The following is a 13,311-nucleotide window of genomic DNA, read 5'->3' on the forward strand; positions in this document are numbered from 1 at the left end:
TTGTTTCTTCCCCCGCTGCGCTCAGCTCTGGTGCCTCCCTTTGTGGAGACAGAGAGTCGTTACTGTCAGGACTTAACAGTTGGGTCTTTCTACAGTGTGTACACACGTTCACTTTATTTACTCGCGTGCACACGTGGAGGTCAGAGAACAGTCCTCAGGAGTTGGTTCTCACGCCCTGCCCTGAAGCCAGGTTTCTTGTGTCGGCTGCACAGATGATTCTACCCTCTCTGCTGCTCAGCTTGAGGCAGGACTACTAGGATTACAGATTCGAATTGCCGAACCTGGATTTTTTTTTTTTCCTATTTTGGGTGTTTTGCCACCTACAGAGGCCAGACAAGGACATGGAGTTACAGAAGGCTGTGAGCTGCCGTATGGTGCTGGGAATCAAACAGTCCTCTGCAAGGGCAGCCAGTGCTCTTAACCACAGAGTCACCTCTCCAGCCCCCATGCCTTTTTCCCCCCCTAGACATATATTCCTGGGGTCAAACTCAGGCTGTTGAGCTTGCGTGGCCAACATCTTTCCCTGCTGAGCCATCTCCCAGATCTTCACTTGTTTTTAGTACAAAAATAGCACATGTAAATTTTAAAAATCAGAATATAAAAAAATATAAAGTAGTTTAAGAATCTTCTCTTCAAATCGAAGCAGAGTTGGTGGAAGGGGCGGGGCCGTCTGGAGGCTTCCGGAACTTGCTCTGAAGGAGAACTCGTGGCACAGACAGGCCTTCTTTTTTATTTACTGTCTCTCGAAACACATACTCGTCCAGCACTTCTTCACAGCCTGCATCCACGGGAGCTGCGCTGGGAATTCATCAGCTTCTTCCATCCTGTCTGACATAAAAATTTTCTCCGAGTTTGCTTCCAGCTCTAAATCTAAGCGTGGCATGATCGATCATGGAGTCCATAGTGAGGGGGCGAGGCCCTTCTGCCCGGTGTTGATACCTTGTACACACTTAGTAAAACAAGGTGAATCTTCTCAGCGTGAACAGCTGAGAGCACAAAAGTCAGTGTGACGGCATCCACAGACTCGGCCAAGAAGGTCATCTCTAGTGACGTCACACTGAAGTACTTTGCATCGCTCTGTGTTATGTAAAGGACTTTGTTTAACCTAGTCAACTGCCCTTGGAGAATAATCCCAGGCGTAGGCAAAGGTATTCACATCTTCTTCTAAAAGGGGTAATAAACAGTTTCCAACCCCACATCCAGCCTCCAGCAAAGTCAGTTTTTGACCTTCATACTCCCTACGTGACCTTAGCTCTTCCAACATTCTGGTAGTCCAGTCTGTCCCGGAAAAAATTGGTACTGTTTCTTTTTTTTTTTAAGTCCCAGTTTTCTTAGCCTCTTTTCTCCGGTTTTTGCTATTAAAAATATCAGACACCAAAGCTTGGTCTCTTTGCAGTGTCTCTTCTTCTTCAGAGCTAGGAATCCTTGTTTGCAGTTGCTGGTAACACACTCAAGGCTGCTAAAGATTCTCTGTTCTTTAACCGGCTGAACAATCAGCACAGATACTGCAGACACAGGGTTTCCTCTGGTGCATTTTCCCAGGGGTCTTCCAAGCATGCAGTGCTGTCAGTCAGGCCCAGCGGTTGGGGATAGAATCTCCTGGCTGAGGTGTAAACCTCCCGAGGTTAAGCCACATACAGCCCAGGACTGCCCATCCCGTTCTCTCTCCATGGCACTGCCCCCACTATTTCCCTAAAACATCATTTTCAAATGTCTTTTGTTTTATGTGACTGTTCTGCCTGCATGTATGTCTGTACATCACATGCATGCCTCGTGCTGAAGGAGGCCAGAAGAGGGCTTTGAATGCCCTGGAACCTGCAGTCACAGATGTCTGTGAACTGCCATGTAGGTGCTGGAAACTGAACCTAGGTGTAGTAGGGGTGTGTGTTTTCTCTCCGAGCCCCAAACTCCTGGAATAATGACTCATGAGACTCAAAATATATTTACAAATACGTAGGCCATATAGCTAGGCTCTTCTCTGACTAGCTCATACCTTAACCCATTTATACTAATCTACATTCTGCCACGTGGAGAATACCTCTGCTCGGGTACCATTCATCTGTCCTTCTTACATCTTGCCAGCCGAATCTCTCCTGCCTTGCTCTATCCCAGAATCCTTTCCACCTACTGGATGTCCCACCTTTTATCCTTTTCTATAGGCCGTAGGTATTTTTTTGTTGTTGTTTTTGTTTTTATCAACAGGTGTTGCATCCATACTATAGACAAGATATTCTCTCTACACCTAAGCCCACTGGGAAAGCAAATATTGTCCTTAACTCCTGAGCCTTCTCTCTTGTTCCAGCTTTTAAATTCTTAAAATCTTAACAGTTATAACAGACAAAAATAGTAATAACTCATTATCCAGCTGTTTTGTTGTTTTTTTTTTTTTAAGTTGAGATGAATACTTTCTGCTTTCCCTTTGTGCTTTCCTGGTTCCTGTGGCTACTGCACGTTGTGCTCGGGTGTCTGAAGGTTTGCATCTAGGAGCCTCGGAAGAGCGAGAGCATGCAGCATTTGTCTTTCTGGGTCTGGGCTACCTCGCTCAGTGTAATCTTTTCTGACAAATTTTATGATTTTATTTTTCTTTGATGCTGAATAGTATTACATTATATTTCATTATCTATCTGCTGAAGTACATTTAGGTTGTTTCCATTTTCTGGATATTATGAGTAGGGCAGCAGTAAGCACAGCTGAGCAAGTTTCAGGATGATGAGTGTTTTTTGGGCGGACACCAGGGTGTTCTAGCTGGCTCATGTGGTGGGTTCTTTAGTTTTTTGAGGTTTCTCCATACTGATTTCCAGAGTGGCTGCACCAATTTGCAATTCTCCCAGCAGTGACAGAGGGTTTCTCTTTTCCTACAATGTTTCTAGTATTTGTTGTCAGTTCTTTAGTTGTACTTAACCATTCTGACTGGAGTGAGATGGAATCTCAAAGTTGTTTTAATCTGCATTTCCTTAATTTCGAAGGATGATGAATACTTTCTGAAGCATTTCTTAGCCAGTTTTGTTCTTCCTATTGAAAACTCTGTATAGATTTCTAACTTGTTTATATTGAGTCACTTTTTTTCCCTTGACTCTTTGGGGGCTTTTGTTGTTGTTGTTGTTGTATATTCTGAATATTCTCTCTCCTATGTAAAGGTGGCAGGGGGTTCTTCCCGTTCTGTGGGTTTTCTTGTTCATTCAGTCGATAGTTGCTTTGTTGTATACACACTCTTTAGGTTTTATGAGATCCCAGTTGATTATTGGCCTCCACTCCTGGGCAAAAGGGATCCTATTCAGAAAGTCCTTTCCTATGCCTGTAGCTTACAGGTACTGCCTGTGTTTTCCTGTACTGTTTTTAGTGTTTCAGGTTTCAAATTGAGGTCTTGGGTCTAATTTTTGTGCGAGAATATAGATGTGGTTCTTTTTTCTTTGTTTTGCATGCAGACACTTGCTTTTTCCAGCACCATTTGTTGAAGAAGCTGCCTTTTCTCAATTGCATGGTTTTTGCCTTATTGCCAAATATCAGATGGCTGTAGTTATGAGAACTCATGTTGGGTTTTCTATCTTCATTCCGTTGGTCTACATGTATGATTTAGTGCCAGTGCCATTGTTTTTATTACCGTAGTTCTACACTCTATCTTAAATATATCTGGAATAGCAATCCCTCCAGCATTCTTTTTTTAAATATATTTTATTAATTTATTCATATTACATCTCACTTGTTATCCCATCCCTTGTATCCTCCCATTCCTCCCTTCCTCCCATTTCCCCCTTACTCCCCTCCCCTATGACTGTGACTGAGCAGGACCTCCTCCCCCTGTATATGCTCATAGGGTATCAAGTCTCTTCTTGGTAGCCTGCTATCCTTCCTCTGAGTGCCACCAGGCTTCCCTTTCCAGGGGTCATGGTCAAATATGGGGCACCAGAGTTCGTGTGAAAGTCAGACCCCACTCTCCACTCAGCTGTGGAGAACGTCCTGTCCATTGCCTAGATCTGGATAGGGGTTCGAAGTTTACTGCATGTATTGTCCTTTGGCTGGTGCCATAGTTTGAGCAGGGCCCAGATCTGCCCATCATAATGTTCTTCTTGTAGGTTTCTAGGACCCTCTGGATCCTTCTATTTCCCCATTTTCCCATGCTTCTCTCACCTAGAGTTCCAATAGGTTGTCCTCCCCTCTGTCCCACTTTCCTGGTAAGTGAAGACTTTCGTGGGACATGCCCCTTGGGCTAGTATGCAGATATAAGTGAGTATATACCATTTGAGTCTTTCTGCTTCTAGGTTAACGCACTCATTATGATCATTTCTAGTTCAAACCATTTGTCCACAAATTTCGGGAATTCCTTGTTTTTAATAACTGAATAGTATTCCCTAGTGTAAATGTACCACATTTTCTTTATCCGTTCTTCTACTGAGGGACACTTAGGCTGTTTCCATGTTCTGGCTGTTATGAATAAGGCTGCTATGAACATGGTAGAGCACATGTCCTTGTTGTGTACTGGAGCATCTTCTGGGTATGTTCCAAGAAGTGGAATAGCTGGGTTTGGGGAAGCCCTATTCCCAGTTTTCTGATATAGCACCAGATAGATTTCCAAAGTGGCTGTACTAGTTTGCATTCCCACCAGCAATGAAGGAGTGTTCCTCTCTCCCCACATCCTCGCCAGCATGTGGTGTCACTTGAATTTTTAATCTTAGCCATTCTGATGGGTGTAAGATGGAATCTCAGAGTTGTTTTGATTTGCATTTCCCTGATGACTAAGGAAGTTGAGCATTTCTTTAAGTGTTTCTCAGCCATTTGATATCCTCTGTTGAGAGTATTCTCTGTTTAGTTCCAAGCCCCATTTCTCAATTGGGTTATTTGGTTTGGTGGTGTTTAATTTCTTGAGTTCTTTATATATTTTGGATATTAGACCTTTGTCAGATGTAGGGTTGGTGAAGATCTTCTTCCCAGTCTGTAGGTTGTCGCTTTGTTTTCTTGACAGTGTCTCCTGCCTTACAGAAGCTTCTCAGCCTCATGAGGTCCCATTTATTAATTGTTGACCTTAAGGCCTGGGCTGTTGGTGTTCTGTTCAGGAAGTCGTCTCCTGTGCCAGTGTGTTCCAGGCTCTTCCCCACTTTTTCTTCTCTCTGACTTAGTGTCCCTGGTTTTATGTTCCCTCCAGCATTCTCTATGCTCAGCATTGCTTTGGATCTGTGGGGTCTTTCGTGGTTTCATGCAAATTTTAGTTTAGTTTGTTTTGTTTTTCCTGTTTCTGTGAAAACCGTTGTGGGTGTTCTGGTTGGGTATTGCATTGAATCTGTAAATGGCTTTTGGTAGAACGGTCATTTTTACAACGTTAGTTCTGCCATTCGTGAGCATAGGATGGCTTCTCATCTTCCAGTGTCTTTCTCCGTCTCTTTCCTCAGAGAGTTGGAATTTACATTTAGAGGCCGTTAACCTCCCTAGTTAGCTTTATTCCTAGATATTTTATTTGTTTTGATGCTTTTGTAAATGAGAGTGTATCTATGCTCTCTTTTTCAGTGTGTTTATTTTTGGTGTAGAAAAGCTACTGATTTTTATAAGTTGTTTTTGTCCCCTGCCACATTACTTAAATTGTTAATGGTTTCCAGAAATGTTCTGGTGCAATTTTGGGAATTTCTTAATGTATGGTGTCATTCAAAGGCAAATAGGGATAATTTGACTTATTTTCCTATTCATAACCTTTTAATTTCTCTTGCCATACTGCTCTGGCTGTTTCTTCCAACACTGTATTGAAAAGAAGTGGGGATAATGTTTGCTGAAGGTCTGCCATATAGCTTTTGTTATGTTGAGCAATGTTCCCTCCAGTCCTGCTCTCTCTAGGACTTTTTTTTTTTTTTTTAATCATTAAAGCATCTTGGATTTTGTCAAAGGTCTTTTCTGGTTTCTGGCCTTCCTTAATTGGGCCAGTACTAGAGATACCTGACCTGAACTAGGCTACGTTAAGCTGTAAGTACATCTTTAGATCATCTGCAGACTTCAAGCTAAGAGTTACTGTCATCTATATTAGCAAGTTTTCTGTCAACTTGGCACAAGCTGGGGTCATTTGAGGGGAGGTAACCTCAAATGAGAAAATGCGTCTGTAAGATCAGACTGTAGACAGGCCTGTATAGGGGGTTTTCTTTCTTTCTTTTTAAAGATTTATTTTATTATTAAAAGGCTTTTTCACACATTTTTCTAGTGAAAACACACATGTGAACAATTTAATCAAATCCTACAAACTTGATTTTTTTCTAAGAATTTTTCTTAGAAAAATTCTTGTACATATATAAATACATACAAAATGAAACATAGCAAGATTATATATTAATAGCATAATTTATAACACAAAGGCCATATAAAAATCTATCAGAAGCCTGACCAAGAAAAATCCTATGTTCATGCAGAGGACCGTGACATTAACCTTACACAGAATACAGGTGTCTTGAGGTTGTGATACAGAATCACACGCAGCACAGGCCCACAGTGCTCTTATGTTTGTTAGTGAGACTTGATGTTTCCAGCTAAGACCCAGCAGCAGACAGTAGCACCCTTCTGTTCAGTGTGCGTGCTGGGGTGCTTTAGTCAGGACAGTAAGACAAGGAAGACATGTTCAGAATGGGGAAAAAAAAGAGCCAAAGCTATTTTAATTCACAGATGACATGGTCTCATATTTAGAAACCCCCAAGTGGGCAGGGGGGAACAGTAAAAACTATTAGAACCAAACCAGCAAGTTAAACCAGATTGAAGAATAGATCAGTATTTCTACATGCTAGGAAGAAAATCTGAAAATGAAATTTAAGAAAACATTCATAATAGCACCAAAAATAAAATATTTGAATAATTTCCAAAAAAACAAATGGAAAACTACAAATCTATAAAACATTTATAAAAAGAAACAAAAAGATTCAAATAAATGTAAATCAGATTATAAGTTTTAGCATGTTAAATGGTGTATTAGTTAGGGTTACTATTGCTGTGATGAACCACCATGACCAAAAGCAACTTGAGGAGGAGAGGGCTTCTTTTACATATATACCCTAAGTCATAATCTTTTGAGAGAAGACAAGGCAAGAACTCACAGAGGGCAGGAACCTGGAGACAGGAGCTGTTGCAGAGGCCATGGAGGGGTGCTGCTTACTGGTTTGCTCTCTGGCTTGCTTAGCCTGCTTTCTTAGAGAACCCAGTAAGTATCACCAGCTCAGGGATGGTACCACTCACAATGGGCTGGGTTCTCCCCCATTAACCACTAATTAAGAAAATCCCCCCCTGGGACTGGAGATACGGCTCAGTGGTTAAGAGCACCTCCTGCTCTTCCAAAGGTCCTGAGTTCAATTCCTAGCAACCACATGGTGGCTCACAACCGTCTATAATGTAACCTGGTGCCTTCTTCTGGCCTGCAGGTAAACACGCAAGCAACATCTTTCCTATCTTGGTGCGTCTAAAATTCTGAATGTAAATCAATCTCTATCACATCCTGTCACTATCAACTTAAAACTATCTAGACCTAAAAACATCTTAACCCCTAAACAACTAAGCTTCATTGTAAAACTGAGCTACCTACCTGGTCTTCAACTCCATCAGAGACTTAAGAAGAAATAAAATTGATGACCTGAGTATGCGGTGAGTGCAAGTTAGTAGCTTTCCAAATGAGAAGATGGCAGAGACAGTTTACTACCTGAATAGTTGCCCAAAACTCTCTATTATGTTGGAGCATCTTCTTCAGCCTTCTGGCCCAATATATCTGACAGACATATTTGTGAGGCAGGAACTATTGAGGACTTTCTTACCCTGTCTTAGCAGAGTTTGGCTGTCGACTCTGCCTGTATCCAAGTTTGCCCTTTTATAGGCAGTTCTGTCTGTGGTAGAGAGGAGGACATTTTGCCCAGTGGCTTGTTTGCCACATTTGAGCCCATCTCCATAAGGAGGCTCTTTGATGCTCATCATCCTCTTTGAGTTAGGTTGGGTGTTGCCAGGAGTTAACCTACGTCATTGTCAGCGAATCTTTAAAATAATAAAAAACATTTTTAAATACCATATTTTGCATGTCTCTGAGGTTTTTGAAGACCTTATCTAACTATCCTACCTTATTTTTCTATAGAATCATATCTATTTGTCCCACCTAAAATGTATATTCTTTTGATAAAAATACCAGCAATTGATGTGACCATGATCTGATCAGCTAATAATCAACTTGTATAACTTATTTATCCTAAGCAGCCTGCAGTAGCACTTTCAAAGATTTGGAAGTAACCCTTGCATTATAATTGAGTTATATGGGTACAGTACCTCATATTAGAGAGAGGGAGGGAGGGAGGGAGGGGGAGAGAAAGAGAGAGAGAGTGAGTATACACATACATACATATATAATATATACGTACATACACACACATATATACTGTGGGAAAATTAACTTACATTTGAATTCTATACCACTGTATCTAGAGTAATTATGTATTTTTTTCATTTGTTTGGAAGTTAAATTTTCCTGTGAATTTTGGTTCATATTCTTAATTAGTTGGTTTGTACAAGGTCTTTATGTAAAAAGAAATTAGCCTTTTGCCTGTGATATAGCTTGTGACTTGACTTTGGTTTTTGTGTCTTGACATTGTTGACTCTTAATGAGAAGTGCTTAAATGTTCACATAGTTCCATTAAATTAGACATCTTTGTATGTGACTTGCAGCTCTTTGATTTTTTGTTCTACGTAGAAACATTTCTAACTCTAATATAAAATGATACTTAATGTTTTCCCTGGATGCTATTACAACCAAACTTTTAAGAGCAATCTTGCTTCTTTTAAAAGGAAAAAGAAGAAAGAAAGAAAAGGAAAGAAAAAGGCAAATACTCTGTTGTGATTCCTGGCATCTGTGTGGCTCTGACCCTGCAGCTCTCTTAGCAGTGGTACCAAGATGCTTTGTGATATAACTTACCTAATAAAATCTGAGCTCCATTTGCATAGCGAAATGGTTTCTGAAAAGTCTCCTTCTTGGAGAGTTGCGTTCTAGCTGGTGTGCCCTCTTTTGATAGGACCCAGCCTCTTCCTGTGTGATGGCATTGCAACTCTATGTTCTTTCCTTTATTCCACTCTCATTCAAGTTACTGTTCTAGAACCTTTGTAGAGCTGTCTGGCATTTGGGATTTTAGATCCTTAAAGAAAGTTAATTTTACCCCAGCTAAATTCATTTCCCATTTATATACCTTTTCCACAAAATATTTAATAAGGGACGGTTACATACTTAGCCCTGTTGTAAGAAAATAGAATCAAAGTTTATGTATTAGCCATGCTTTCTAAAAGAAAAGGCAGAGTCACAGTAACATTGCTACCTTACTAATGCTATTATTAGTAGTAACTATATTGGCTATCTAATTTTTTTGGTTTACAAGTTTACAAGAACAATACTTGAGTAAAATAGCCAGAAGTTGTAGAAGAAATCCTCAGCGCATTCTCCTAAGGTACACATGGGAGTAGGATCCCCAGAAGTGGGCATATGAGGAAGCTAGGCTATATTTGTATCAGATCCCACACCTCTGCAGCGTCAGCCATGTTGTATCAGATCCCGCACCTCTACAGCGTCAGCCATGGGATGCTCTTCCTACTCAGGACAGGTGAAATGCATTCTTACTGAGTTATCCTCACTTTCTAATACTGCTTTTTCTTAAAGGAAAAGGCTCAGTTAATCAATGACTCATTTACCCATTCATTCATTCATTTATTGTTTTAATCAAAAATCCCAGATCATTCTATTTTATCAATAAAGCCTCAAGAGCCAGATGCTGTGGTAAAAACCTGCCAGCTCAGAGAGGCAGAGAAGGCACCCAGCTGAACTTCCTGCTCAGCTCATGTCCCAATGGAGAAGGCCCAAAAGGCTCCCTAGCTCAGCTGACAGCCCAGGAGGAAGAGGCCAAAAAACCCAGGGCCAAACAAAGGCTTGGTATTGCTAGCTCAAGGCCCAAAACGCCAAAGGCCAAGGAGCTGAGGAGCTCAAGAGCTGGAGACCTAAGAGCCAAGCTAAAAATCCCAAGAAGCGCCAAGGACTCAAAGACCCTCTGTACTTCTGCACAGTCTTAAATACCCTCAACTCAAAGTCCTTCCTACTCTTTAATCCCTGACAGCTGGTTTCTTGCTCTGCCTCTTGACCTAGGGTTATTTTATTAAATCCTGTCTACAGATAGCTCTTGGTGTGGGACCTGAACCACACCTTAATCACCTGTTTACAATAAGCAGAAAGTTCTTGGATTAAAGGTGTGTTGGGACTCAACCACAAGAAACAGGGATTTACAGTTCAGTCTCAGGGATCACATGGGATCAAAGACACTTTCACAGGTCACAATCTCATGGATCACATTGAGATCAAATACCTTGCAATGTTTATGTTTAAACAGGCTCTATACACTATAGCCCTTGTTGCTTACCTGGAATTTGCTGTGTAGACCAGGCTGGCCTTAGACTCCCAGAGGACCATGGCGGAGTGCCCCACTGTGACCTACTCTTAACTGGTTTTTAAAGTTTCCTGTGACCCTGTTAGTTTGATAAAATAAGAAGTTCAAGTGGGCACTTGCCTCCTGAAAAATCACTAAGTAAGTTTCATTACTAAAGTAAATCAGAGGCTTCATTTTTTCACAATGCTTCAGAGCTTTCATTTCTGTTCTAGGAAAAAAATAAAGTTGACTCACTGTGTAGCTAAGAATGGCCCCGGACTCCTCCTCTTCTTGTTTCTGCCTCTCAAGTGTTTTGATTACAGGCGTGTGCCACCATGCCTAGCTGTGAAATTGATCTCAAATATATTTCAGAAATGGGTTCTCCATATTAAAATAACTGTAGCCATAATTTCAACAAAACACTTTCTGTATTTTATATTGAGAGTCTTCATCCACAAAACCAGTCTGTGCTGAGGGAACTTTGGGTACATTTGGGTTGTCTTCGCGTTCCACGCTCACCGGAGACACTCTGTGTCTGCCTTTGCTTTTCATCACGTGCCCACTTAGTGTCACCTAATTTGTAATAAACACACGCAGCGAGGGAGGCAGATGTATTACGAATATTCAAGTCAGCAGTCATTTCTGTGCTGAAGGCCTGAATTGCCCCAGCCTACATACAACCTTACACATGTTAACCATGTGACTAGCACAGGCAAACAGCCTGTTGATGTGGTACCTGAAAGTAGGAAGCCAGTCATCATGTGTCTTAGAGAAAGTTCTTTACAACTCTTCCTAAGAACAAAAGCATGCAGGTCATCAGAGGACCAAGGCTGAGTTCTGAAGCCGTGGAGGAGCACCAGGTACCAGAGTGTCCATCTGTCCATCTGTGTGTCTGGATTTTGTTTTCAAGATGGAATCTCTTTGTAGCCCAGGCACTGGCCTAAAACGACCAGCCTGCCCTAGCAGATTCCTCAGGATTAGGCTTACAAACATATGCTACTATACCAGACACATTTCTTTATAAAAATCATTTAAAAATATTAACATGCATACTTAATCATTTGCTTTAATGAACATAACAATATCCAGAGTTGAAGCCTCTATTAGACATCTAGTTGGTGAATAGAGGGTCTCACATGAGCCGTATATATCATCTGGCTCATTCAGTTTTTCTTTTTTTCTTTTTCTTTTTCTTTTTTGCAGTAATTATAAAATGAGTATTTCACAATGTTTAGGGGAAGAATAGAGACCAAAGTCACTATTTTTATGGTATATTTATAAAATTCATCTATTGCCTGTGATTAAAATATGAAATATGGCTTCAGTAAATTAGACCTCTAATATGTTTTTCTTTTATTTGTGTGTGTGTGTGTGTGTGTGTGTGTGTGTGTGTGTGTGTGTGTGTGTGTGTGTGTGTGTACGCACGAGCATGCATGCCACAGTACTCATGTGGAGGTCAGAGGACACCTGTCCGGAGTCAGGTCCCTTGCCGTGTTGATCCCCATGAGAGCACTTAGGTGTCAGGCTTGGCAGCCAGTGCCTTTACTCCACTGACCACCTCACCTACCCTCTAAGGAATAACTTTTAAAACTAAGAAAGTACAAACCAGTGAAATATCAGAACAAAACACCAGCAATATTACTTTAACCCAATATTGTTTTTTCAGGCTCACGAGAGGCTTGAAGATTCAAAATTAGAAGCTGTCAGTGACAATAACTTAGAATTAGTGAACGAAATTCTTGAAGATATCACTCCTCTAATAAGTGTGGATGAAAATGTAGCAGAACTGGTTGGCATACTCAAGGAGCCTCACTTCCAGGTAACCTGCTCCCCTGTCTTCTCCTCGAGAAATTAACTTCTGCACTGAAGTAACTCAGTATTGGTGTAGGACGTGTTCCAGAAGTCCGTACGATCTCGCTTAGGTTTCCTCATATCCTGAGGGTAAAGGGATATAAACACGCACATGCGTGGCTGTGCACAGCAAAGAAAAATGCTGTGTTTGTCACAGAAGAAAATAACCTTGGCTTTTCCTTTGTGCTATCAATTAACCCTGACTCACCATCAGACCACATCCTAGGAAAAATTCTCACGTTGACAGTGTTGCTTGGTTTGTTTGGCATTTTTGTTGTTGTTTCTTTTTATTATTGGGCGAGGGATATGTGCCACGGCAGACATCTGGGGGTCGTAGGATACCCGGCGGGAGACTGTTACCTCTTTTTACCATGTGGATCCCCGAAGTTGAACTTAAGTCACCAGGGTTGGTGACAAGAGCCTTTATCCTCCGAGACATCTTGACAGCCATTTTTCCCTCATGAATACCACTGTGTGTCCTTCCTCCTTTGGCCTCATGTGGACCATTTTTAGTATTGCTTCAGGACCAGGCTGAATTCAGTGAAACCCATGATAAAAAGACGACAGAAGGTTTGTCTAGGGATAGAAACTATTACATAACATACTTTGTTCTATAGATAAAAACAGCAACAAGAAGAAACTGGCCTGTGAGCGAGTTCAGCAGTTTCACAAAGAAAAATTCACTTCAAAACAGAAACAATTGGGGCATTTTTATTTTAAACTTGTAACAATTAAGAGTATAAGGTAATAGAGAATATTAGGAAAGTAACAGGTGAATTGGAACAACATAAATACATCCAGCCTTATATAGTTACTCTTTGTATGACAGAGCCATTACATGTTAATAGAAAAAAGATTTGCTACCATAGGTGAGAAAAGTGTCACTGTTTTCTATATAACCTTTATCCTCAGAATGAGCTAGTAACACTCTTTTACTTTTTATTTTTTATTTTATTTTTTCCATCTTTTTTATTAATTTATTCATATTACATCTCAATGGTTATCCCCTCCCTTGTATCCTCCCATTCTTCCCTCCCTCCCATTTTCCCCTTATTCCCCTCCC

At 40.9% G+C, this 13,311-nt stretch overlaps 1 protein-coding gene and 1 pseudogene across 9 annotated transcripts in view; one reads left to right on the forward strand and one right to left on the reverse strand.

The window, feature by feature from the left end:
• The window catches only part of PALS2 (protein associated with LIN7 2, MAGUK p55 family member), a 92,377-nt gene that overhangs the window by 46,843 nt on the left and 32,223 nt on the right, over nt 1–13,311 (forward strand). For all 8 annotated transcript variants that reach the window (XM_084787348.1, XM_084787343.1, XM_084787341.1 and 5 more), the window contains one exon: nt 12,064–12,216. Coding sequence is in view for 5 of the 8 variants with exons in the window: in XM_084787343.1 (XP_084643469.1) it covers nt 12,064–12,216 (153 nt within the window). In the remaining 3 variants the exon portion in view is untranslated. The remainder of the gene's footprint in view (nt 1–12,063; nt 12,217–13,311) is intronic.
• Nucleotides 457–9,522, reverse strand: LOC311599045 (tRNA N(3)-cytidine methyltransferase METTL6-like; annotated as a pseudogene). Its single transcript has 2 exons — nt 9,505–9,522; nt 457–1,438 (listed from the first exon to the last, which is right to left on the reverse strand). The product of its transcript is annotated as a tRNA N(3)-cytidine methyltransferase METTL6-like (transcript).

Source organism: Acomys minous (genome assembly GCF_964271855.1).
Source record: "Acomys minous genome assembly, chromosome: 6".
In the NCBI taxonomy this organism is placed as follows: Eukaryota; Metazoa; Chordata; class Mammalia; order Rodentia; family Muridae; genus Acomys; species Acomys minous.